This window comes from Rhinolophus hipposideros, assembly GCF_964194185.1.
Source record: "Rhinolophus hipposideros genome assembly, chromosome: 3".
Classification (NCBI taxonomy): Eukaryota; Metazoa; Chordata; class Mammalia; order Chiroptera; family Rhinolophidae; genus Rhinolophus; species Rhinolophus hipposideros.
In genome coordinates this window covers 62,665,888-62,688,941 of record NC_138049.1, presented here as the reverse complement: position 1 = coordinate 62,688,941, position 23,054 = coordinate 62,665,888, and the positions used below count along the sequence as shown (strand labels likewise).

General features: G+C 44.7%; 2 protein-coding genes across 6 annotated transcripts in view; one reads left to right on the top strand and one right to left on the bottom strand.

Moving 5' to 3' along the window:
• Positions 1-3,412, bottom strand: part of RRAGD (Ras related GTP binding D) — a 38,495-nt gene extending 35,083 nt beyond the window's left edge. Inside the window, exon 1 of one of the 2 annotated variants that reach the window (XM_081045357.1) lies at positions 2,788-3,412. In XM_081045357.1, coding sequence (XP_080901483.1) covers positions 2,788-2,923 — 136 coding nt within the window. In that variant the 5' untranslated portion in view covers positions 2,924-3,412. The remainder of the gene's footprint in view (positions 1-2,787) is intronic. The other variant, XM_081045358.1, reaches the window with a different exon arrangement.
• An 11,360-nt stretch (positions 3,413-14,772) lies between these two features.
• ANKRD6 (ankyrin repeat domain 6) overlaps positions 14,773-23,054 on the top strand; it is a 170,034-nt gene continuing 161,752 nt past the window's right edge. For all 4 annotated transcript variants that reach the window (XM_081045205.1, XM_081045207.1, XM_081045208.1 and 1 more), the window contains exon 1: positions 14,773-14,946. The gene's annotated coding sequence lies outside the window, so the exon portion shown is untranslated. The remainder of the gene's footprint in view (positions 14,947-23,054) is intronic.

Sequence of the window (23,054 nt, the reverse complement as noted above, 5' to 3'; positions counted from 1 at the left end):
AACTTTCCTGGTATTCATGAATAAATTTTGGAGTGCAAGCCAGGAAAGCGCAATTTAGCTGCACTGCAGTTTCAAACTTAGCACAATGTGGTAAAACTCACCAGGCACTCAGTTTAGAAGTAAGATCAGAGATTCCTCATAAGACTAAGGGAAATGGAAATCACACTATTCACCTTCACTCCACATTCTTTTGCACCAGGGAGCCTAGTGAGTCCTTCATCCTACCCACCAGGGTAGATTTCTGAACCTCAAGGAAAAAGCCCCAGGTCTCCACTGAGCGCAGGCCCTAAACCAAGTCCATTAGGAAGGTGAAGGGGGAGGAGGGTTCATTAGAGAAATGCTTTGCTCAAAGTTCAAAGTGCACCATATACATCTTTTCTCAGAGTAAATAAGTCCTTTTTTCCTCCCACGTTCCATTTTTTTTTTAAAGTTTGAGAGTAGGTAAATGCAAATTTTACTGAAAATGACACAGGATTATAATGCAACATGTGCCCAGGGCCCATTAGAAATCGGGATGACCCTTTAGTGGCACCTTGACGCCCCAGGAATGGAAGTCACAACTCCCACCCTCCCCAGTCATCCTGACTCCCTGGGATCATATCAGCTGGCATGACAGTTGTCAGGGACAGTCTTTGCTAGAACTGCTGACCAAGGAGCCTATCTGCTCCTCTAGAGAGTGAATGTTCTGACAGATTCTACATTCAGGCCTACACCCCAACATGTGGCAAGCACAGAAGCCCGAGATAATGGAGGAAGTCCGAGAATAGAACACCTATCCACAATAGGCCCAGGTGGAGAAAGGCCCAGCTTCTGTAATGTTTGCGGGAGCAAATATTCATTTGTTGCTCCTCTTACGACGTCAATATACTCACTGCTTTTATAGCAAGATACCAGGTTGATCCAAGAACTCACAAGGGAGGATTTTATCACTGAAGTAATCAAAAGGATCAGTTCTGGGCAGGTTTGCCTTTAGGTTAGGAGCCGTGAGGAGCATCAGAGACCAGGCTCTGGGGAAGGAAGTCCTTTGTTCAGGAAATCCCACCCTAAGGCAAAGCTTTACTTTCACTTCAATTTCAAGTCCCCAGATCAAATTTTAAAAGTGCTCCCTTAAAGAGCTATAGAATAAGTAAATAAACAGGTCCGCCCGTGCTTTTCCTGAAACCTCTCTGGCCCCCAGGACAATATCAGATTACAAGGCTTTTCCTCAGGGATATAGTCACTTTTCTTATTTTTCTTTCCTTTTTCTTTTTTCTTTAGAGTACCACAAATACACCCTATTGTGGGTCTATCATTTCAAATGTCTTGCAAATACATCCCTATTCTGAATCTCTCCGAAGTCTCCCAAGAATCTAGGAGGAGCCAAGAAATGCAATTTGAATAATAATGAAGTGGCTCAACAATTTAATTACCAAAGATAGCCCTAGGGACTCCAACAAAGGGGTAGAACGCCTTCATCTACAAAAATGTAACCAGGTGCTCAACTGTGGGAGCAATTATGGAGAGTGCAGAAGAGAGAAGCACACAGGTGCACACACATAGGTTTAAGCAAATGGGGAATTAGCACAAATCCTCCCTGGAGACACAGGCCATGGTGAAAAAGGGTGACTTGAAAAGCTTCTCTCTCATCTATCAGGCTCAGGTTTTGTTAACTTTTTCCCTTTCTGGCTCATTGAATGTAGCACCTACCATATGCAAAACAATGGAAACCGTTCTCCCAAGAAAAGCTTTGTACAGGGAATTCAAACTAAGTTCAATGAATTCCAATAAAAGTTCTTCAAAATCAACAGTCAGAGGTACTTTTATCCCTCACACAATTTCTTCAAAGTCAAAATTTGAAAAGTTAGTTTCTTCTTTGGATGCATACGACTTCACCTAGATGTTAGGTTTAACAATCTGTTGATTCAAGTGACCTTACAATAAAAGAACTTTTTCCTTGCTTTGGAGAACCAAAAAGATGAATCCTTCTGGAATCCTAAAAAGCTCTCAACTTCCTTGGCCCTTAAGAATTAAATGCAGAAAAGCCCCCACAGGCTGAACAATTGCTAAGCCCCGCTTCTTCAACAGAAAACAGTTTGCTTCAGAATGGCAATGGATTCCCCTAACCCGCGCTCACTCCAACGCAGTCATTGCCATGCCCAGGTAGTGACACACCGCGTAGATAAGGTGTCCTAACCACCGTGTTTGCCTGGATGCCGGAAACCGACGGCCACTCAGCGACTCCCACATCCCTTGGCTGCATCTCTCCGCCACTCCACGGGTGCTCCTAAGCCGCAGACCTGGGCGGCCCCAGGACCCCTCCCGCGACGACACCGGGCAAGACTGACACCCGCAGCTGCCGACGACCCTGCCAGTCACGCTGCTGCCGGCTGCCTTTTTTAGCCACGACATCTGACCCCAGCTTCAACAGCAGCATTCAGGGAGAGGTCCCAGGGCGAGCCGGGCGGTCTCCTTCCCTCCCCGATCCCCAGACCCTCCCCAGAGCTCGGCTGAGAGGTGGGGGAGGTACCGCCCTGGAAGGGGCCGGCGAGCGCTCGTTCCTCCTGCCCAGGTGCTTGCTCTCTCTGCTCTCCCCACCGATCCCGGTCCCCCCATCGCCGCCGGCACCCGGGATCCCCCATCTTGCGGCTTGCGGTCGCTCCTCTGGCGCCCCTCCCCACCCCCACCCCGCAACTCCGCTCTCCCGGATCCCCTCCAAGTCCGTGGGCCACCGCGTTTGGCCCCGCCGGGGACGGGGTGCTGGCTCCGGACGCACGGGGCGGGGGGCCGCGCAGGGGACCCGGCGCTCACCTCCCTCCTCCGTCCCACTGTCCCGGTCGGCGTCCGAGGAGTCGGGCCCGTCCGCGTAGCCCGCTAGCCCTACCAGCTCATCCTCCTCGTCGTCGTCCTCGTCGTCCAGCTGCGGCTTCCCCAGCACCTGGCTCATTGCGCCCACCGCCGGGCCGTCCCGGGGGCGGCGGGGTTCCAGGGTGGGGGCTAAGCCTCCTCGTCGGCTGCTCGCAACCTATCTGAATTGGGGTTTTGTCTGGAGAGGGACGGAAGCCGGCGGAGGCGGGGGCTGCGAGTGCCCCCGGCGGGCGGCGTCCAGGTCTGGGTCCCGCGGTTCCCGGCGCTCCCGGAGCCCCCTCGCCGCCCCGCCCGCCTGCTGGCGGAGGACTCGGCCAGAGCGCGGCAGTTCCTCCGCGAGGAGGGAGAGAGAGACTGCGTGACCCAAGTCACCTGACACACACTGTCACACACTCACACACACACACCCCGCACGGGCACGCGCGCGCGCTCTCCCGGGCGCAGGCACCGCTCAGCGGGCGCTGGGCTGAGGCCTCACGCTCACCCGGGGGAGTAGGGTGGCTCCTGGCCCTCCGCCCACCCAGAAGCACACATGGACACACGCCCGGTACCCCGGGCTCCCGGACCTGGCACCAGCACCCACCGCGGCTGCGCGCCAGGGGCCCCCACGCGCCGCTTCTGCACGTGGTCCCCGCACAGGCAGGCGAGCTGGGGCCCTGCACAACCTGAGAACGTCCCCGCCAGCCACCAGCCCCCCCAACCCCCAAACACACACACCCTGCCTTGGGCGGCTGTCTCCAGCTTTAATCCTGGGCAGGGTTCCAGTCCCAACTGGGCTGCCCCCCAATACTGCTGCACCTGGGCTCCCACCCAGAGTAGCGTTCCTAGGACACCCCGTGGATGCTGAAACGCCCCCAAAAGAAAACTCAGAGAAATACATAGCAGAGACAGTCTCCATAGCAATTGCCTTTTAGTGTGCGTTTTACGGTTCAAAGTGCTTCCCACCAAAATATTCAAAAATCAGGCCTACCCAGATGTAAATGTTTCTGGGGGGGATAAAAACATGCCTCGTGGCTGCCTACACTGAATAAAAATTCATCTGCAGTGTTTTGGAAAAGGTCTCAGGTGTATAACGCACTCAGGGGCTATGTATGGTCATTTCTTCCTGTCTCTTTGCATAAAATGTAATCTCAAAATAAAATGTTTCAAGGCTTTTGTGGGGGGTAAGAGGGATAGCGGGTGAGGGGAGGAGAACGTCCCCCACAGAATACCAGCAATGCGGGGGTGAGACCGAAACCTGCATTCCTCCGCAAGCTTTTCACAACAGGACATACTGGACCCACCCTTTCTGGATACTGCAAAAAAAATCACGTGGATGAACTTCCTTCTGTCAAGAACAATAAGAAAGAGACCAGCTGACCATGCATGGCGAGCCAGATCCTTCAGGTGCCTGCAGCTCGGCAGGTGGTGTGAGGGAGAAGAGGGGGAGGGAGCTGAGGCAGAGGGTGCTGCCTCTGTAGGGAACATTTATTGAGCACCTACTATATGCCAGGGGAGGCTGGACGCGGAGGTCCACAGATGCTCGGAGCAATGTTCCTGTCCTGGAAGAGCCCTCGGTTTAGCAAATCTTGACTCATGTCCTAGATTTTGTAGCAGTTGTGAGTGTTGAAGGTGGATACAGACACCTTGTAGGAGATGGCTGATTCTATTGGAAAGGTCTTCAGATTTTCCAGGTGAAGGTAGTATAACTCGTTATTAATGTATCAGTGAAGGCTCTGATACATTCCAGGAGGAAAATAGATGGGACATGCAAAGATTTTAACTGAAGAGGCTTCAAGTGAAGGGAAAATTTACAGGGGCGTGGGCAGAGTTTAGGGTTTAGCCACAGTGGGAAGAGACCACCACGCCTAAACTAGTAAGAGTAAAGGAAGGGAGCTCGAGTCCTGGAGAGGGGGCACAAAATAAGAATTATAGCTGATGAGGAAACAGCTCCTGCCAGAGCCACCTTATGTAGAGGAGACAGCAGTGAGAAGAAATACCCTGACCTCTCTCTCCTCCCACCTGCCATTCCCCTGCAAGTGCCTCCCATTGGCCAAACTCAACTGGAAACCAGAGGGCAAGGAGCCTAGTCCAGGACACAGTGATTGAGTAGAGAGAGCATAGAGTGGATCCCAGGATTGGTTGGGGGGCAGGGGGGTGCAAAGAGCATAACCAACTAGCACAAGAGCAGACTCTACTTGGTCTTATCAGAGGAAGTTACTCTAGGGGTCATTTTCCTAGTCCATTTTCATCCATTCTATAGAAGGAAGTCCCCGGAAGGAAGAGCTCTCTCAGAGTGGATTTGAAGACTTTTGGCTGTCCCAGAACAAACCCACCAACCCGGCAAGGCTTTTGAGCTGGCCTTCAAACTGCAGAGGGCTACTTATGAGGCCCTAGAAGCTAGTCCAAGGTCAGCTCAGACCATCAAGGCATCTCTGGCTGGTTGCCCCAGGACCCCAGGGATACAGGATGATTCCTAAGCCAAAAGCCCCACTGTGTCTAAGACACAGAAAACACAGGTATCTGATGATCACATCCCTTCCCCAAGAAGGGAGATCTTAGGGGAAAACACCAGCAATATACTCTTAAACACATTTGAGAATTGGACCATTCTCGAGAAAATAAGGGAGCACATCCACAAAAAAATCAATAAAAGCCAAACCTCAGTTATGTTCTACCCTAAGGTAGATAAAAGATTTAAGAGCTCCTAATCATTGCCATTTCAGAAATGTACAGTATTGATAAAATTTGAACAAACAGAACAGGAAAAAACTTTATTGCTTTTCTTTTTTCGCTGTTATCATTTCAGTACTGTCAACTTTCAAATAAGGGATATGCTTTAAAATATCTTAGAAATAGAAGTTCTTAAATTTAAAAAGTTACGTAGGTGGATTCTTTCAGAATTTAAATAAAAATATAAAAACACTAAAAATTGAACGTCTTTGAGAAACTCGGTGTGGAATCTGCTCAGTAAATTGGCAATGGCCTTGGCCATTCTCTGACCTGGAGTTCAGGTCTGTGATGTCTCCCTTGGAGAGTGGTCTCAAGAATGTGAAGATTTTTCTCTGGGCTACCCAGGGTCTTCGCTGTTGTATGTAACCATGGCAGGGTACCGTGTATATGATAGGTGTTTAATAAATGATTATGGAATGAATGAAAGATAGTACATGGCCAGCTGTCTACACAGACCTGGCATATTTTTGAGAGAAACTTTAGGAAGAGACAGAAGCCAAAATAATATGAACTTTAAAATATTCCCATTAAGGAATACTATTATACTTACTTTATAGATGAAAACTGAAGTTAAACAATTCGTTCAAGGTACCACATGGAGTGGATGGTGAAACTACTTTGAAATTCAGACAGACATTATACATTCCTATTTAATGGCCCAAGGCTAAAGTCAGTTAAATTATAGCCACTAAACTGAAAAGGGGGGAAAGGAAGTGAAGAGCTGGCTCCCAGTCTCATAGGGAAAGAAGCAAAACCCACACAGACACTCAAAAATTGGTCTGTTGTCTCAGGCCATTTAATTTACAGGATTCACTGAAAGTAAGGACGAAAAAAAAAAAAAAGCTAAGAGGCTTCCTAACCAACAAAAGTTAAAAAACTGCTTGTCATAATAAAATCGTTGATTATCATCATTGCTTTTATTAGGAACACAAATAGCAAGTGATTTCATACCTTTTCTGGTTTATATGACTACATTGTGCTATATGCTAAGCTAAAGTATAATAATACCTAAGTGTATTTTTTTTTGCTTTGAAATTTGAATTTTAAAGGTCAAAAGTTTGTGCCCTTATTTTAGTGAATTATTTTGCTGTTGCCAATGAGATGTCTTGCGGTGAAGAATCTGAAAGCTTTTTAAAAAGAAATTTGTACAATTTAGGCAGAATAACTGCAGTCCTGAGCAGGGCATCAATTAAAGACAGCCTGTATCTTGCATCTTGGTATTTTGAGGCATCTAATGGCATTGTGCCTGGTTCCTGGGATTCACATGTGGCTTTCTTTTTAAATGTGTATTTGAAGCTATTAATTTTTTCTTGAAGCAAACAAAGGAAAGAGCCTTCTACAGAATCTTGCTGGACTCCTGCTGATCCAGGGAAGCCAACCAAATTTCTCAAGAGGGCTGTTCACAGCCTCCAGTTTTCCTAAGACAGTTGATGACCTGATGAAATCGTTAAAAATCATTAAATCATTTTCACTGAAGCAATCCATCACTAGAGAGATTTTATTAAAATAGTGTTTCAATATTTTAAAAACATGCATATGGTAAAATAGTCAAACAGCGTAAAAGACTATCCAATGGAAAGTTAATTTCTCTCCCTCCCCTGACGGACAGTATCCTGGCTTCCCTCCACAGAGGGAAACACTCTGACTTTAAAAGTACAAGTATATTTGTAGCCATTATAAAGACTTATATTTGATAACTTTATCTCTTGAACAGTCAACAAACTTTTTTTTTTTTAAATATGAAGACAATTTCATTTTCAGGGCTGTGCTTAGAAGGAAATAAACAGAGGGAGATGAAAGAGTAACGGGGTGAGAGGAGGAGGCTGATTTAGATGGGGTAGCCAGAGACGGCCTCTCTAAAATGGTGATACTTTTGAGTTGACCAGGAGGAGAGCACAAAATGAAAGTCAGAATAGAGAGTGTCTCAGCAGTTGGAAAAGCCAAGGAGAAAGGAAAGGGCTTGCTGTTGGAGGAATAAAAGGGTCAGTGTGATGAGAGAGGGGGAGGTTGGTAGGCATGAGAGACAGGTACTCTTTTCAGCTAGGATAAGGATTTGGGATTTTATTCTAAGTGCCACTGGAAGCTTTGAAGAGGTTTAAGAAGGGAACTGAAATGTGTGGTTTACTTTTCTAAAAGCTCCCTCTGGTAAATGTTTTCCAGTGATAGTTATGACCATCCATACCATCCCACGTGCCCTTGTGTAAATGTGACTTTGCCACTCCTTCCATCTATTTTCCCTCCTCTTGCATGTGGGCAGGTCCTGTGACTTATTGAGAATGTGGCAGAAGCGATAGTGATATTATACAACTGAGAAGGGCCATGAAAGGCCTTGCTAGTTCCTTTTTTACTTTCTTGGAGCCTTGAACCACAATGAAAAGAAGTTCGGGCTAGCCTGCTGGAGAGGTCCCATGGACAGAGAGGCCCTGAAGAATGCTGAGCACAAGAGTAAAAAGGTCCCAGCCTTTGAGTCATCCTAGGTGAGGGGTCAGACGTGTGTGAGTGAAACCACCCTGGATTTTCCAGACCAAACTACAGCCACCTGAGACAAGCCCAGCCCAAACCACGAGGAACACAGACTTGCTGTTCCAGCTTGACCCCAGCTCAGCCAACCCACAGAATCATGAGCTAACAAAATGTCTGTTTTTTTAAAACCATGAAGATTTGGGGTGTTTTTTTTACACAGCAGTAGATAACCGATTTATATATTCTGGTCGATGTGAGGAAAAATGGATTGTAGATTCCAGGGTGGAAGCAGAAAATAACAGTTAGTCATAGTCCAAATGAGAAATGAATGAAGATAGTAGAAATTGAGAGCAGTGGATATATTTAATGTAACTTTCGGAGGTAGCATAGATCAGTTTTATTGATAGCTTATTTAACATGTAGGGTCAGAGGAAGGACTTCTTCCAGGCATTTGGTTTCAGTAACTAGCTGTATGGTAATGCCATTTATTGAAATCAGTAAGAACCAGAGAGGAACAGGACTGGGGGCGGGAGGTGAATCAAGGTCCTTGATTGCCAAACATTCTAGTTACCATATATTGCCACAGGGCAATCTCCTTTAATCCTGTAAGTTTGGCCACTTCTTAGGTGTCTATCATGTTGTTTTTGGAATAAATAATGAATTTTTCCAATTACAAGCCACGAATGAACTAAAGATGATTTGTATTTATCCAATAAAAGGCCCAAACTACTGAGATGGAATTTCTACATGTGAACTTTTATTAAAAATTAACTTTTTATTCATATAAATTTAAAAAAAATTTTTTTATTGGGGAACAGTGTGTTTCTCCAGGGCCCATCAGCTCCAAGTAGTTGTCCTTCAGTCTAGTTGTGGAGGGCGCAGCTCAGCTCCAAGTCCAGTTGCTGTTTTCAATATTTACGTACAGGGGGCTCAGCCCACCATCCCATGTGGGAATTGAACCAGCAATCCTGTTGCTCAGAACTCATGCTCTAACCAACGGAGCCATGCAGACGCCCTTATTCATATGAATTTTTAAGGACAAGCTTCTGATATAAATGGTGACAGAAATGAGAGCGGAAATCTCCTGACAACAGAGTCAAGTGAATAGTAGTATTAAAAGTTCTACATATCTGCAGATCAGTTTGGATTTGGAAATCCCTACTTTGGCTGGGAGAGTTATACCAACTTGTACATTCAATGATACAAGTAAGCACATTCTTCAGAACAAATTACCTTATTAAAAATCCATTAGAATGAAATCCAGGAACTGTCATTTATACATATCACTTAATGTTACCTAAAAAAGTTGGCAGACACTGCCAGTCAGCTACTTACCAGTCATTCCCAAATCCCTTCTCTCTTGCCTACTTCCCAAACTAGAGATGAAAAGTCAGATACTCAAACTCTGAGACTCTTTTACGTCTGGTCTGTAAGAAGCAAAAGGGAATCCCACTAGGGAATTTCTAGGAAAGAGTTTGTTTCCTGATAGAAGAGGCCAATGAACCAGAAGAGCCCCTGATATCACCCTTTGGCACTTGGAACACATTTGTGTAAGAAGATGGTTCCTGGAGGTAGAAAAGCCATCTTGCAACCATGAGGCTTAAAACTAAGAGACTGTTGTGGGATTGGCAGAATAGAAAGAGAGAAAGAGCCTGGATAATCTTGCTGAACTGCTGTCCTCAAAACTGGAAATGCCTAACCCCAAATTTCTTATTTCATGAGAAAAGTACAAGTCCATTCCTTAAGCCAGTGCGTCCCCACCCTGTCCAGCCGTGGCACACACAGGACATGATTTGCATGCCACACTGACATGAACAGACAAGCTGCTTACAGGCAGAGGTGACAGGTCCAGAGATTTTGACCACCTTAGACCCTGACTAGCTGCCTCAAAGACTAAGGGCAGCAATATTTGGCCATATCTGTAACGCACTTATGGCATGCAAGTGGTGGTAGCTAATTAATTGGGAAGTTCTGCTTAAGCCACTGAAGGTAGGGTGTTTTGAACTTTGCGATAGAACATATCCTAACTGACACAACATATAATTTTTATGAGTGGAGGGAAGGATGGATGGATGGAGGGAGGGATAGATGGATGGATGAATGGATGAAACCTGATCACATACCTGGTGGTGATGTTCAGAAGTTATGTCACATTCAGAGGATCCTGGTAAAGGTTTCTCAGAATAATACAGGATATGATCCAGGCTTCCTGAGAAAGGGAACCTATTTTCACTTCTCTCGATACTTTTCACTTCATTCTTCTGTCTGCATGAAAACTGGCTTTTTGTGCTTTCTCACCAGATGGCAGGAGATGGCTGCCCCACCCTCCTTGTCTCAGTGGCAGTGAGCTCAGGCTCTGGAACTAGGCTTCCTGGGTTCAAATCCTAGCTTCACCACTAACTAGCTGTGTGATCTGGATCAAGTTACCTGACCTCTCTGTGCCCCAATTTCCTCATCGCAAAACTGGTGATAATGTTATATACCTCAGAAGCATTGTGGGAAAAGCTAAATTCATTGAACTATGTAAAATAATTTAAAACAGTAAGCACTATATAAATACTAGCTGTTATTATCTTTGGTTCTCAGACAAGAAAATCTGATTGGCTGACTTGGGGCCGGCCAGTGGTCCACTCCTGGCCGAATTCTTTCCCCTGTCATACTTTAAATCTTACCATGACTGCTGCTCCTTCAGAGTATTTACTCAGCTATAATTTATTTTTTTAAAGATTTTTTTTTTAATTGGGGAAGGGGAACAGGACTTTATTGGGGAACAGTGTGAACTTCCAGGACTTTTTTTTTCCAAGTCAAGTTATTGTCCTTTCAGTCTCAGTTGTGGAGGGTGCAGCCCAGCTCCAGGTCTAGTTGCCGTTGCTAGTTGCAGGGGGCACAGCCCACCATCCCTTACGGGAGTCGAACCGGCAACCTTGTGGTTGAGAGGACGCGCTCCAACCACCTGAGCCATCCGGGAGGCAGCTCAGCTCAAGGTGCCGTGTTCAATCTTAGTTGCAGGGGGCGACCCTTGCGGGACTAGAGGAATTGAACCGGCAACCTTGTGGTTGAGAGCCCACTGGCCCATGTGGGAATGGAACAGGCAGCCTTCGGGGTTAGGAGCATGGAGCTACAACCGCCTTAGCCACCGTGCTGGCCCTACTCAGCTATAATTTAATATTTGATTGAGGACTGTATTTACTACTAGACTCTAGGACCATCTGCTTTCACACATCCTTCTGTCCCCAATGCCTAGTACAGAGCTCAGAAGCACAATTCTAGGGCACACCATTTACATTGTATTCTATGTGCAATATGGTAGCTCAGTGGTGGTCAAATCCCAATAAACATGCTGAATTAATGGTCCAGTCTGCCATGGCTAGGGTTGCAGTTGCTGGCTGCAGAGGTCTCCTCTCATGAGTGAGGAAGAGTTCTTAACAAAGGGGGATAAACTGAACAGAAACCTCCAATGTATCTATTAATACCATGTGCCTCAAACATGTACCACGTATACTGGGCTCTGAATGATTCCACGTGTCTTCTCATTCTGGGATCCCAGCTGAAGGAGCAGCCACTCTTGGGGCATGATATTCTCATGACAGAAGGCAAAAGCTCACGGCAGGTGGAAGAACCACTAAAGCACACAACATATTTAAAGCTTCTGCTCCAACATGGTCAAAGCAAGACACACAAGCCCCAAACCGGTGGGACAGAGTATACACTGCTATAGGAAAGTGTGGCACAGGTGGGAAGGGAACAAAGAGTCGTAACCCACCACATATGAGATTCACTGTGCTCAACTCCAAACCCAAATGCCAAATGTTTCATAGGGTCTGACAAGCTAATTCTAAAATGTCTATGGAAGAGAAAAGGGCTAATAAGAATACTTGAGATTCTTATGAAGACAAAAAAGAAGTAAGGGTAGGACTTCCATGATCAGAAGATTTAACATAAAACCACAGATTTTCAGGCAGTATGGTACTGGCTCAGGATAGGAACAAAAAGGTAGCTCTGGCATTGCAAATGAGAAGAGAAATAAATTTCAGATGTAATGTGTACTTAAATGTGAAAGGCAAAACTTTCAAACTTTTAGAAAAGAATATGGGAGAACAATATTTTTATATGCTCAGGGTCAGGAAGGATTTCTCAAAACACACGAGACAGGGCAAAAGACATGAACTAACTAAAGAGAAAATAAGAATAGTTTTTAAACCTTAAAGATGTTCTATTGTACTGGTGATTGGAGAACTGCAAACTACAGCTTTAATGAGAAATTATTTCACACACACATACACACACACACAAGCATTGGCACAGATGTGGAGCAAAGGGACTTTGCTATACTGCTAATGGGAATGAAAATTGATATAACAGTTTAGAAAATAATTTGGCATTTTCTAGTAAATTTGAACACATACGTGTACTTACTGTAAGACCGAACAATTTCCCTTCCAGATATATCTCCTAAGAACTCTTGCACACATGCTTCAGGAGAAATAGTTAAGAATGTTCCTAACAACATTGTTGCAATAGCAAAAACTAGAGCCACTCAATGTCCAAAAGTAGACTGGATAAATTGTGGCAACTTCTTACAATGAAATATTGTATAGCAGACAGATTGAATAGCTGAATCTCAGAAATAGAATGCTGAGCAACAGAAACAAGTTGCATAGGAATCAGGCAGAATGACTCCATTTACGCAAAAGCTCAAAAGCAGGCAAAATTGAACAACGTATTGTTTAGGGATACTACATATATTCATGATAAGAGAATTATTACACAAAATTCTGGATGGTGGTTTCCTCTGGGGGAGAAGGAAGATATGATCATAGAGGGGCACAAAGATTTCTTGAGTGGAAGCCTTAGCAAGGGCAATTTCAAGGATTGGCAGGGATAGAAGCCAGAATGGTGGGTTGAAGGATGAATGGAAGCTAACAACATGAACGATAGCTGATATAGTCAACTCATCAAAGAAATGTTGCTGGAAATCAGAGATTATATTCTCACAAAGCAGTTAAAATTATTGGCAAAGCAGACTTCTTTCACATGAGGGGGAAGGAGCGGGTGGAGGGTGGATTTATGAGGCTGACTGTGATTGAACTGACCTGTGGGGTGAGAATGGAACTGTGGGTTGGGAGCTTTCCTCATACAGAGAGAAGTTTAGGAATCTTACTTCATTTGTTCTCCAGAGACTGTGTGCCCACTTGGAGATAAGCAAGCAAGATCTCCAAGCAGCTCTCATGCACTGCTTGCTTTGGCTCTTATGAGGTTCCCCTGCCAAGAATTCCCATTCATCAAGGTCTGGGAACAACTGCAGAACAGTCAGCTCCCAGGAGCATTCACACATCTTACCAGCTGGCTTGGGCTTTCTTTCCTTTCAGCAGAATTAATGTGCGATTGCTCTGACTGCCCATAAATGTAACTTAAAACTCCATCTCGTTGCAACTTTATGATGATGTTATAAAAGCCTTCTCCAGGAATGGATCACTCTGGATCTTTGGGAATTTATTCAAGGGACTAGCTAAGAAAACTTTTTAATCTGGAAAAGTATAAGAAAATATCAGGTTGAAAGGTCACGCATACATACCTTGACTTTGGGGTTTCACCTAGAACTCCTGCCTGCAGAGAAATCCAGAGCTACTAATGGGCAGGAAAAGGAGTGTTTTCCTAACAGCTCTAGTTGGGGAGTGGCAGGGATGGGAACAAATCTGAAGAAGGCCAAAGGACACTCAAGAAAGAGGTTTCACACTCTGCTGAGTAAAACCAGCTCTGACTACGGGGTTGAGGGGAGTTGGGGAGGAGTAGAGGAAAATCAATCACTTACCCTTTCCTGGTATGGGGTAGGGACTGTTTGGATTTCCCCTGCCTAACGATCCCTGAAGGAGAGAGGGAGACAGATATCTTAACAAAAAGGATCATCATGATTCTTTCTCCCTGGAAACCAGGCCTATTTCAGAGGGGATAAGAAAACTCAGATTCAAAATAAGCTTGTCCCAAATCTCAAATACCACTGAAACTGCATTCTAGGGGTCCCGCTCTCTGTGTTCGGAAAGCAGATACCCGTCATGTTTCTTGAAAAGGTTGAATGAGTTTCCATTCATTCACACATTCACTCAACAAGAGTTGATTGAGCGCTCACTGTGTTCAGGACACTTCTAGATACTGAAGAAGTAACCGTGAAAACCAGACAAAAACAGACGAGTTACTAGTAGTCAAACATGCTTTGAATACAGGAGTCAGGAAAGCTCAATGATTTTGCCTGTTTCATATGGATGGTGCCCACAAGCTGCTAAAAGACTGGCTGTTTGGAATAAAGGCTGCCGTTCCCTTCCAGCTCTCCGGATCACTCCGCCTTGTTGTTCACTTCCATTGAGACTCCGGTTAAGTGAACTACAGGTACATTGACATATCTACTTGGCCCCGGGTTGAAGGATGGGTTTTTCTCCCAGTTGCCCTCCCCTCCAATTAACCTCCAGGCAACTCCTGCGCCCGGAAACCCTCACCCCACCACCGCCCCTTTCCTCCCACCCTGCGAAGGAGGCCTCTCCGGCCGGGGCACAGGGACAGCGGCCCCAGCTGCCCGCGGACTGCAGGCTGACCGGGGGGAGCCCCAGGGCCTCCGGGCCGCCCCCCCCGGCCCCACCGTGCCCCGCCGGCCGCTGCGGGGCGCTGCGGCCCCAGTTTAGCAGCCGCGGAAGGGGCGGGGCGGAGGGCCCTGCGGGCGGCGCGGGCGAGGCGGCTCGGCCACAGGTGACCTGCGGGAGCGGGAGCGACGAGCGCAGCCTGGCGGGCGGGCGGCTGGAGGCGGCGGCGCTGGGGAGCGCCCAGGCCCAGGGGCCGCCGGAGTCAGCGGGAGCCCGTCCCCGTCCTCTTTCTTCGCCCTCCGCCGGGTCCCCGCCTCGGTTCCTGCGGCGCGGACGTCCAGCGCGGGAGAGAAAGGTAGGGTGCGGAGGGCCGGCGCCCCCCACTGCCCGGCAAACCTCTGGTCTGGGAGGACGAGGTCGGGAATGGGCACGCGGCTCTTGGGGCGCCCCCAGGTCGTGCTTGCTCGGGGAGGAGAGCCAGACCGAGCGCGATGCCCCCTTTCCTGCGGCCTCTGGGAAAGCCGGGGCCGGGGGGGGGCGGGGGGGTCGTCCTGAGGCTCCTCTCTGAACGCTTTGCTTCAGTTGCCTCCCTAGAATATAGAACTTTGAAGGGGGTGAGGGCAGAGAACTTTCTCGTCTTTGCTGGTCCCCCTCCTATTTCCCCAGTGAGCTCAAAGAGTTTGAAGAAACTGGTGGTGGTGATGCTGGTGATAGGGTTGCCGGATGTCACCAGGTATTTCTCCCGGACCCAACCTGCGGGCGCAGAGGAGGGTCCCCTCTTGTCGCCTAGCACACCCTGCCGTCCCCTGGCCTTCGGGCCGGCCTCCAAGTGACCAGGCTAGGCTCCGACGCACCAGCAGTCTGCCTCCCTTCCCTTCACCAAGGGGGTGCAGGCGGAGAAGAGCGGGGGCTGCTCAGGTTGGAATTAAGCTTTGTAGAGTTAGCAAGTGGCATCTCTGGGGCCCGAGGAAGAGAGCGCGTTGTTTGGTTTGAGTTCAGATTATCAGTTTACGGACACTTGTGTTGGGAATTTCAGTGGTGCTTCCGGTAGATTTGGGGGACTGGAGGGGAAGTGAGCATTATTTGTGACTGAAGAGGGACTTCAGTTCCCTAAAGCTGGTGGAGAATGTTTTCCCGGAAGCACAGTGAGATGGTTCAAGTGGTGGTTAAGAGATCTAAGAGATCTGCTTTGGGGTCATGAGGTTGAGTCTTTATGCCACTGCTTGTTAGGTGTGTGACTTTGCAAAACCCACTTTTTTGAACCTTAGGTTTTAGAACAGTAAACTGGGTGTATTATACATAACCTGGTAGTATTGTTGTGGAAATAAAATGATGCTAGTAAAATACTTGGCACGATGCTCTTGAACGTTAGGTATCTTTTTTGTGAACCTATTAGATGATGATATTCATGCGTAGTTAATCTAAGTGGAAAGAGCTTAGGTAATGAAGACAAACACCTGGGTCCATGGTCCCACACTGTACTGATTGTCCCTGAGGTGAGGTCTCCCATGCTTAAAATAGCAATAGCAACCTATTGTTCTCACACTTAGTAGGTGCAACTCTATATGTTTAGTTTCTATTATACCTAGCAAGTGCTTAGCATATGGTAAACGAAGAACTTTTTTAAAATTAGGGTATAAATTGAAATTTGAAGTTTTCTGTCCTTTAGGTCTAAGTGGGGAGAGTACAAGAGAGGTGAAGAGTAATAAAACAGACCAAAAACCTGCTACTTGTGTATTGTTGGGAGGTATAAACAAGAGTAATTAAGAAATGCTAATTTGTTAACTCTTTATTTGTTGGTGGTAGCACCAAAAAATAACCTTAGCTTCTTACTGAGACTTGCCAATCTCTCCAAAGCTCCAGATAAGCATATACTCAAGTAAAGCAGATGGCTTGTGATCCAATTCTGCGTAGAAGGCACACTTCCAACTCCCAAGGCCTTCCCATGTAGAAATTCTGATGCAGCCACTGTGAAACATACATTCAGAAAGTATAAAACTTAGAGGTACAATTTAAAGAATAAGAACAGAACACACACCCAAGTACCCATTACCCAGCTGAAGAACTAGAGCATCCCCAGGACGTTGGAGCACCCCATACCCCGCCCCATGGCATCTACTCCTCTTTTTGCCCCCAAGGAACCACTGGTCTGGATTTGTGTTAATTTCCCCCGTTCTTTTTACACTTAACATATGTGTTGACCTGGAGAAAGAAGATAACTACCAAGAAGGACTCCTGATGGCTAACTGGACTCAAATTTAAAAACAGAACCTAGCAGCTGTTTTTAAATGGGCTTCTCATGCAAGCTGCGCTTCAGGGAGAAACCTGCATGAAACTGCTTGCCTTCTGTACTGAACTGCCTGCCTGCACTGTATTACTGCCATCTGAGTCAACCCTTATAAAGGAGTTCCTGGAATCCTATTTCAACCAATAGGACTGAGACTTTCCGCATCTTATTGGCGCTGCGCGCTATATCCACATTAGTATCTTCACTGACCAATCAGAGCAGCTCTATTTTAACCAATCAGGACAGTGCTTTTTGGACCAATCAAACTGTGACAATTTGGAGTCCTCATTGGCATGAAGATGGACCAGTCATGGACCAGGGGCAGGGACTTCTCTCTGTATAAGTCAGCTCCTCTCTGGCTGAGAGAGCACACTTTACCTATGCACTGAAGACTGCATTCCCCCCAAGTCATCTCACCAGGGCACAGCACAGCAGGTAGAACACAGCAGAGCTGTCTACCCAGAGAGGAGCCCCGCCCCAGGGCTGCCTTCTCCAGCCATGCTGTTTCATAATTGAGCTGTAACACTTTCATATTGAGCTGTTCCACAACCACGCTGTTCTCACAGCTGCGCTGTATCACAGTTGAGCTGTTTGCACTGAATAAAGTTTCCTTCTTCACCACACCCCAAATCGGAGGCACCTCAAATTGGGGATTCCTGTTGGTGTTGAATTGGCACCAGCAGCCATTAGTTGACATATAAAAAATTCTGTGGAAGGAAAGTTTCCAAAGAAGCATTTCCACAATAACCTGGAGCATTCTTATAGAACTTAAAAGCAAGATAATGAAAGTAAGATAGAAACCACAAAAAAGCTGAAAGTATCAAAGTGCTGGGATGGGACAGTCTCTCTCTCAAGCCCCTGCTCCCCCTTTCTTTGGCACAGGCTCCCTGGTTGTGTTCTGTCTTTGTAGGGGAGGCCTGGTCTCTTCCAACATAGCTTGGAGGCTATAATTTTAAAAGCTTTGCTTGAATCCCTGAGAATTGAAAACAGTAATTTTCGTGCATGTGTTTTAGAAGTTTTTTTAAAAATACGAATTACCCAGGAGACATTGTATGGGATTTGAAGGATCAAGCTTATTGAGAGTGACCTTTAAAAATGATTTTAACTCAAATTCTTCTTTTCCTGGTTATTATGTTTATGTTATGGACTTTGTTTTAAGTTATTTCTTCACACTGCTCTCCTTGATCAATCTTGCACAACTGTCACTTCTTTGTTAAAACAATGATTCCTAAACTTGTTTCGTGATGCCTTTAGTATTTTGTCATACTGCCCTAACTAGTAAGTAGTTAGTAGTAGTTAGGTTCAAACACTGTAATAAACATTTATATCCTAACAACATAGAAGCTGTTTTAAAAAAATAATACGCAGAAAATGAGAGAACAAATATTTTTATATCATTCTTAAATAACCACAGTTACAAACAGGATGCATGTGCCTGTACTATTTCTCAAATCTTGGGATCAGATTGGACACCACTGCTCTCATTTCCTGTCTCATTCATTTTTCTGCAGCACTTGCTTTTTATCACAGCAACCACTGGAAGCCCAAGCTTTGCAAAGATATGATGTCATTGGGCAGCCAGATGGCTCAGTTGGTTAGAGCGTGAGCTCTGAACAACGGGGTTGCCGGTTCAATTCCCACATGGGCCAGTGAGCTGCGCCCTCCACAACTAGATTGAAGACAACAAGCTGCAGTAGAGCTGCTGGAGGGGCAACCCTGATGGCTCAGTTGGTTAGAGCCGGAGCTCTCAACAAGGTTGCCAATTTCCGCATGGGATGGTGGCTATGCCCCCTGCAACTAAAGATTGAAAATGGCAACTGGACTTGGAGCTGAGCTGCGCCCTCCACTACTAGATTGAAGGACAATGACTTGGAGCTGATGGGCCCTGGAGAAACACACTGTTCCCCAATATTCCCCAATAAAATTTATATATAAAAATAAAAGATACGATGTCATTGATAGGAATGTAATTGCAATCTAATGTGGAGACTGAACTACTGTGTTTTCCTGAAAAGAAGACCTATCTGGACTAATATAAGATCGGGTCTTATATTAAGTGTTGCTCCAAAAGACATTAGAGCTGATTGTCTGGTAAGGTCTTATTTTCGGGGAAACACGGTACCTTCAACTTGTAGGATCAGAGTGTCCAACATGTTACGTACACTATGTATGTTTCCCTTGAAGTTTTCAAATATCATAAGTTTTTCCTTCGAATTTGCTACAGCACCTGGAGTACTGGTGTACAGTTTGGGAATTGTTGGTCTAAGGCAGGGATGTCCAAACTTTTTTCAACGTTTTTCACCAAGGGCCATATGCAGTAAAATACACAAACAGTCCGGCCACTCACTCGAGAGCTTAGTATTGCCTCACCTGGTTTATTTAAGTAAACTAAATATATTTTTGGAATTTGTTGCAGGCCAATAAAAAAATGTATCGCCCGCGGGCCGCAGTTTGGACACCCCTGGTCTAAGGTAAAACCCTCTTTGGGGAGACAATAGTTACTAAGGAAAGGGCCGTCTTAAAATCGCCCCAGGTTAAGCTTCTGTGTGGAATGAGCTAAGTCTTAGTTTTCTCATCTATGTAAAAGTGGCAAAAGCCTCCTCCTGGGAACATTAAGAGGATTAAACTGGATAATATACATAGAAGCATCTATAAAGTGCCTGGAATGTAACAGGCTCAAGAAATTGTAACTGTTTTATGATTGTTAAATAGTGCTAAATAAATGTTCTGTAATAGGTATATATCATTGCCCCTATTTAAGAATAGTCAGTGCCTGAAATCTCAATCTTAGCAAATAAATTACGAAGTTGACATAAAATGATACATCATTTTGTCATGTGGGGTCTCGTGTGGGGTCTCTGGTCCCGCTCCCCACATAAGAATGCAAGATATGGTGAGGCCAAAGAGGAACACTCACGGAGCCATAGGTAGGGGAGTCAGTCATACCACTGTATTCTCGCTGGCTGGCGGCTGGGTTGGAGACACAGGAAGCAGGAGCCACACTGTTCGCAACCCGCCGTCCTAACTGCAATCCGCGCTTGCCAGCTCAGCCACCATCTTCTTGCTAGCCCCCATTTTTTCTGCTAGCGTAGCCACAGCAGTTATATTAGTGGCCAATGGCTCACTGATTACAGCTGATGGCCAACTAGCCACAGCTGATGGCCATGCAGTCACAGTTGATGGCCATTTACTACCTGAGCCAGCACCTTCCCATGTGAGGCCGAGAGCCTGGAAACTGCACTCCTGGCTCTGTCCCCACAATTTTTCAAATAGCAAACTCTGGTGTACGACTGTGGCACTTGTTCAGACTGTTGTGGGAGTGCTCGTTTTCACTTGCCTTTGTGTGCCCTGGTTTGGGGAGCAGGTCATAACTGATTGAAGGAAGAGGCCTGAGCCTGGACCAGTGGGCTTCTGATCGCAGGAGGAAGGTACATCGTCTTATGTCTTGGGAAGTTTGGATATGGGTGATAGGCCTGAAAACATTTCAAGCGGACTTAATCTATGCAGATACTTACAGCACAGAGAGGCAGATAATCTTTGCAGATGAAACAGTTTTGTTAAACTGCTAAGCATCACATGATGTTTCATATCAATAAGTGTTACTTGTTAATCCTCCAAGGAAAGGCTGACTTGAATGACAGTATCACTCATGGCTGTCATGGTGCCTTTTAGGAAACATGTACAGACCCTAAGCCTAAGTTAGAACCTGGTGATATTTTAACAGCCTGTGAGAATACACTTAATAGTAATGTTTCCCTAGTATAGTTATTAATTTTTATTGTTGCTCTCTTCAGTTTTTTGTCATCGGGAAGCCTATACAGAACCATAGGTGATGCTGCCAAGTTGACACAAATATGGGTGGATACAATTTTTATCTGTTTGTTTTGGTTCCTACTATTTTTCTTTTTCCTCTGTAAATTTGGATATTTGTGTGTGTAGGAGAAACTATGTGATTCTTGTTAACAAACTGTTTCCTTTTTTCCATTTGATGCCCATAGATAAATTATCAGCATTATTTTTATTTAACATATTGCTCCTTTTATAAAAAAGTAAGTAAGAATTTCAAACCTTTCCCTGAGTTGGACTGATTATATCTAATTCTCAACATTTTATGATTTTAGGGTATAAAGTATAAAACTACATTGTAGGTAATAAAACGTGGATTAAAATGATTTGTTTTCCCCTTTTTTTCTGCTAATGGAAAGAAAACTGACCAAGTTTGAACATCCATTTAACTATTAGAATCTGATATTCTAGGCACAAAGTGCTTTTGGAAATACTTGACTCTTGGTATTTTCATATGCAACTAGGAAAGGGTATGCAAGGATTAAAATATTTAATTTAAATTTGGGAGTTAATTGGCAGCTGAATGGACTTAACTCATTTTCTACATCACTGATTGTCCTCAGTTCAAGAATGGAGATTATGGAAAGTATTTCTGTCCATGATAATAAAAAACATTCTTGGGGGGAAAAAAGTGAATTTATTGGAAATCAGCAAATACTAACCAAGAATGGAGTAGCTCAAAGTAAACCGATCTTTACACCTAAACAGGATCTAGCAAGGCCTATTTTTTTGTCTGTTTTTGTTTTTGTAAAGGACATGTGCTTTGAGAAATGTTTCCAAAATGAATGGAAACAAAAGAACAAAGTCAATTTTTCTGTACAGATATGAGATATATGAAAGATGAATATAGACCTTATTTCTCTTGAGGCTGAGACCTTTTCCACGTTAGCTTTAGGAACCCCACTCTCCATTTTCTGCAGGTTGGGTAAGGCAGTGGGAAATGGACAAGTGCATCCTGCGCCTTAGGAATCAGTAAACTTGGCACAGGCCTGGCCACCAATTCACTGTGGAGCTCTAGACAATTTCTCAGAGCCTCAGTTTTCTCTTCACTAAAAAAGTGTATAGTTTTGTGAAATGATAGAGACTCACAGTGTAAAAGAAACACTTGTTCTTCCGTACTGCTGGAGACAGGTGCCCTGGAACTAACCTGATGGTCTGTGGACCAAGGAGAACTAATGAGATTGTTAACCTGATGTAATCTGATGATTTCCTTTTATTGTGAACATCAGTAGCTTATTATGTAGCGTCCTTTTAAGACTTTGTATGTGTGTATTCACATTTTAGAATATAAACCAAAAGTACCGTTTTATTTTAAAACTTGATTCCATGGTCAGAAAATTTATATTCTTTTTTTTTTTTAACGAGGGTGCAGCTCACAGTGGCCCATGCGGGGATTGAAGCGGCAACCTTGGTGCTACCAGCACCACGCTCTAACCGACTGAACTAACTGCCGCCCCCAGAAAATTTGTATTCAGTAAATAGAGTTTTCAGTTTTTAAAAATGTCTGCATTCTGTTCTAACTAGGAAAGTCCCATAGGAATCTGATATGCAAGGAAATTGCCTCGAGGTGGTGAGTTTTAGTAACATTGGGGCTTTTTCCTCTCTGCATCTTTATGAAAATTTTATAGACTTTGGTCTACTATGGTCTGCAATGACCATACATTAAGTTTATAATCAGGTAAATAAATCAGGTTAAAAGTTTTAAAAATTACACAAGAAAATTCAGTATTAGTCAAAAGTGTTTTTGTTCCCATAGTGGAATAATTTAGATGTTCTAATAACTAAAATATCTCCTGAATGAGAGGTAAAAATATAATGACATGAGATGAACCTATTTTATCATGCTGGTGTAATAGTGATTTGAATTTATTACTGAGGCTAAAAAATAAACCAAGTTATGAGTCATCAACTTTGAAAATTTTGATTCAGATTTTTCACAAAACTAAAAGTTATTTCTCTTTGTTAGGCAAAACATATCTCGTGCTAGTTTGTAAACTTATTTTCTAGCTAGAAAATGCCAAGTTCCAGCATGAAATTCTGAATTTGACCTAGTTTGGGTAGAATGCTGAGATGCACTATGTCCTATTTTATGTTATGCCATATATAGTATAAAATATCCAAGTACCAGAGAGTAGACTTCTTGAGTGCATATATATAGATGCATTTGAGTCTCTTAGATAATATGCCCTGTAAATACTCATAGCCGCTTTTGGTTAACAGGCATGGGCTACAGAGCTGATCTTTTTAAAAAAAAATTTTTTTTTTAATTAAAAAAAATTTCAGCTATAGTTGACATACAATATTATATTAGTTTAAATGTACAGCATAGT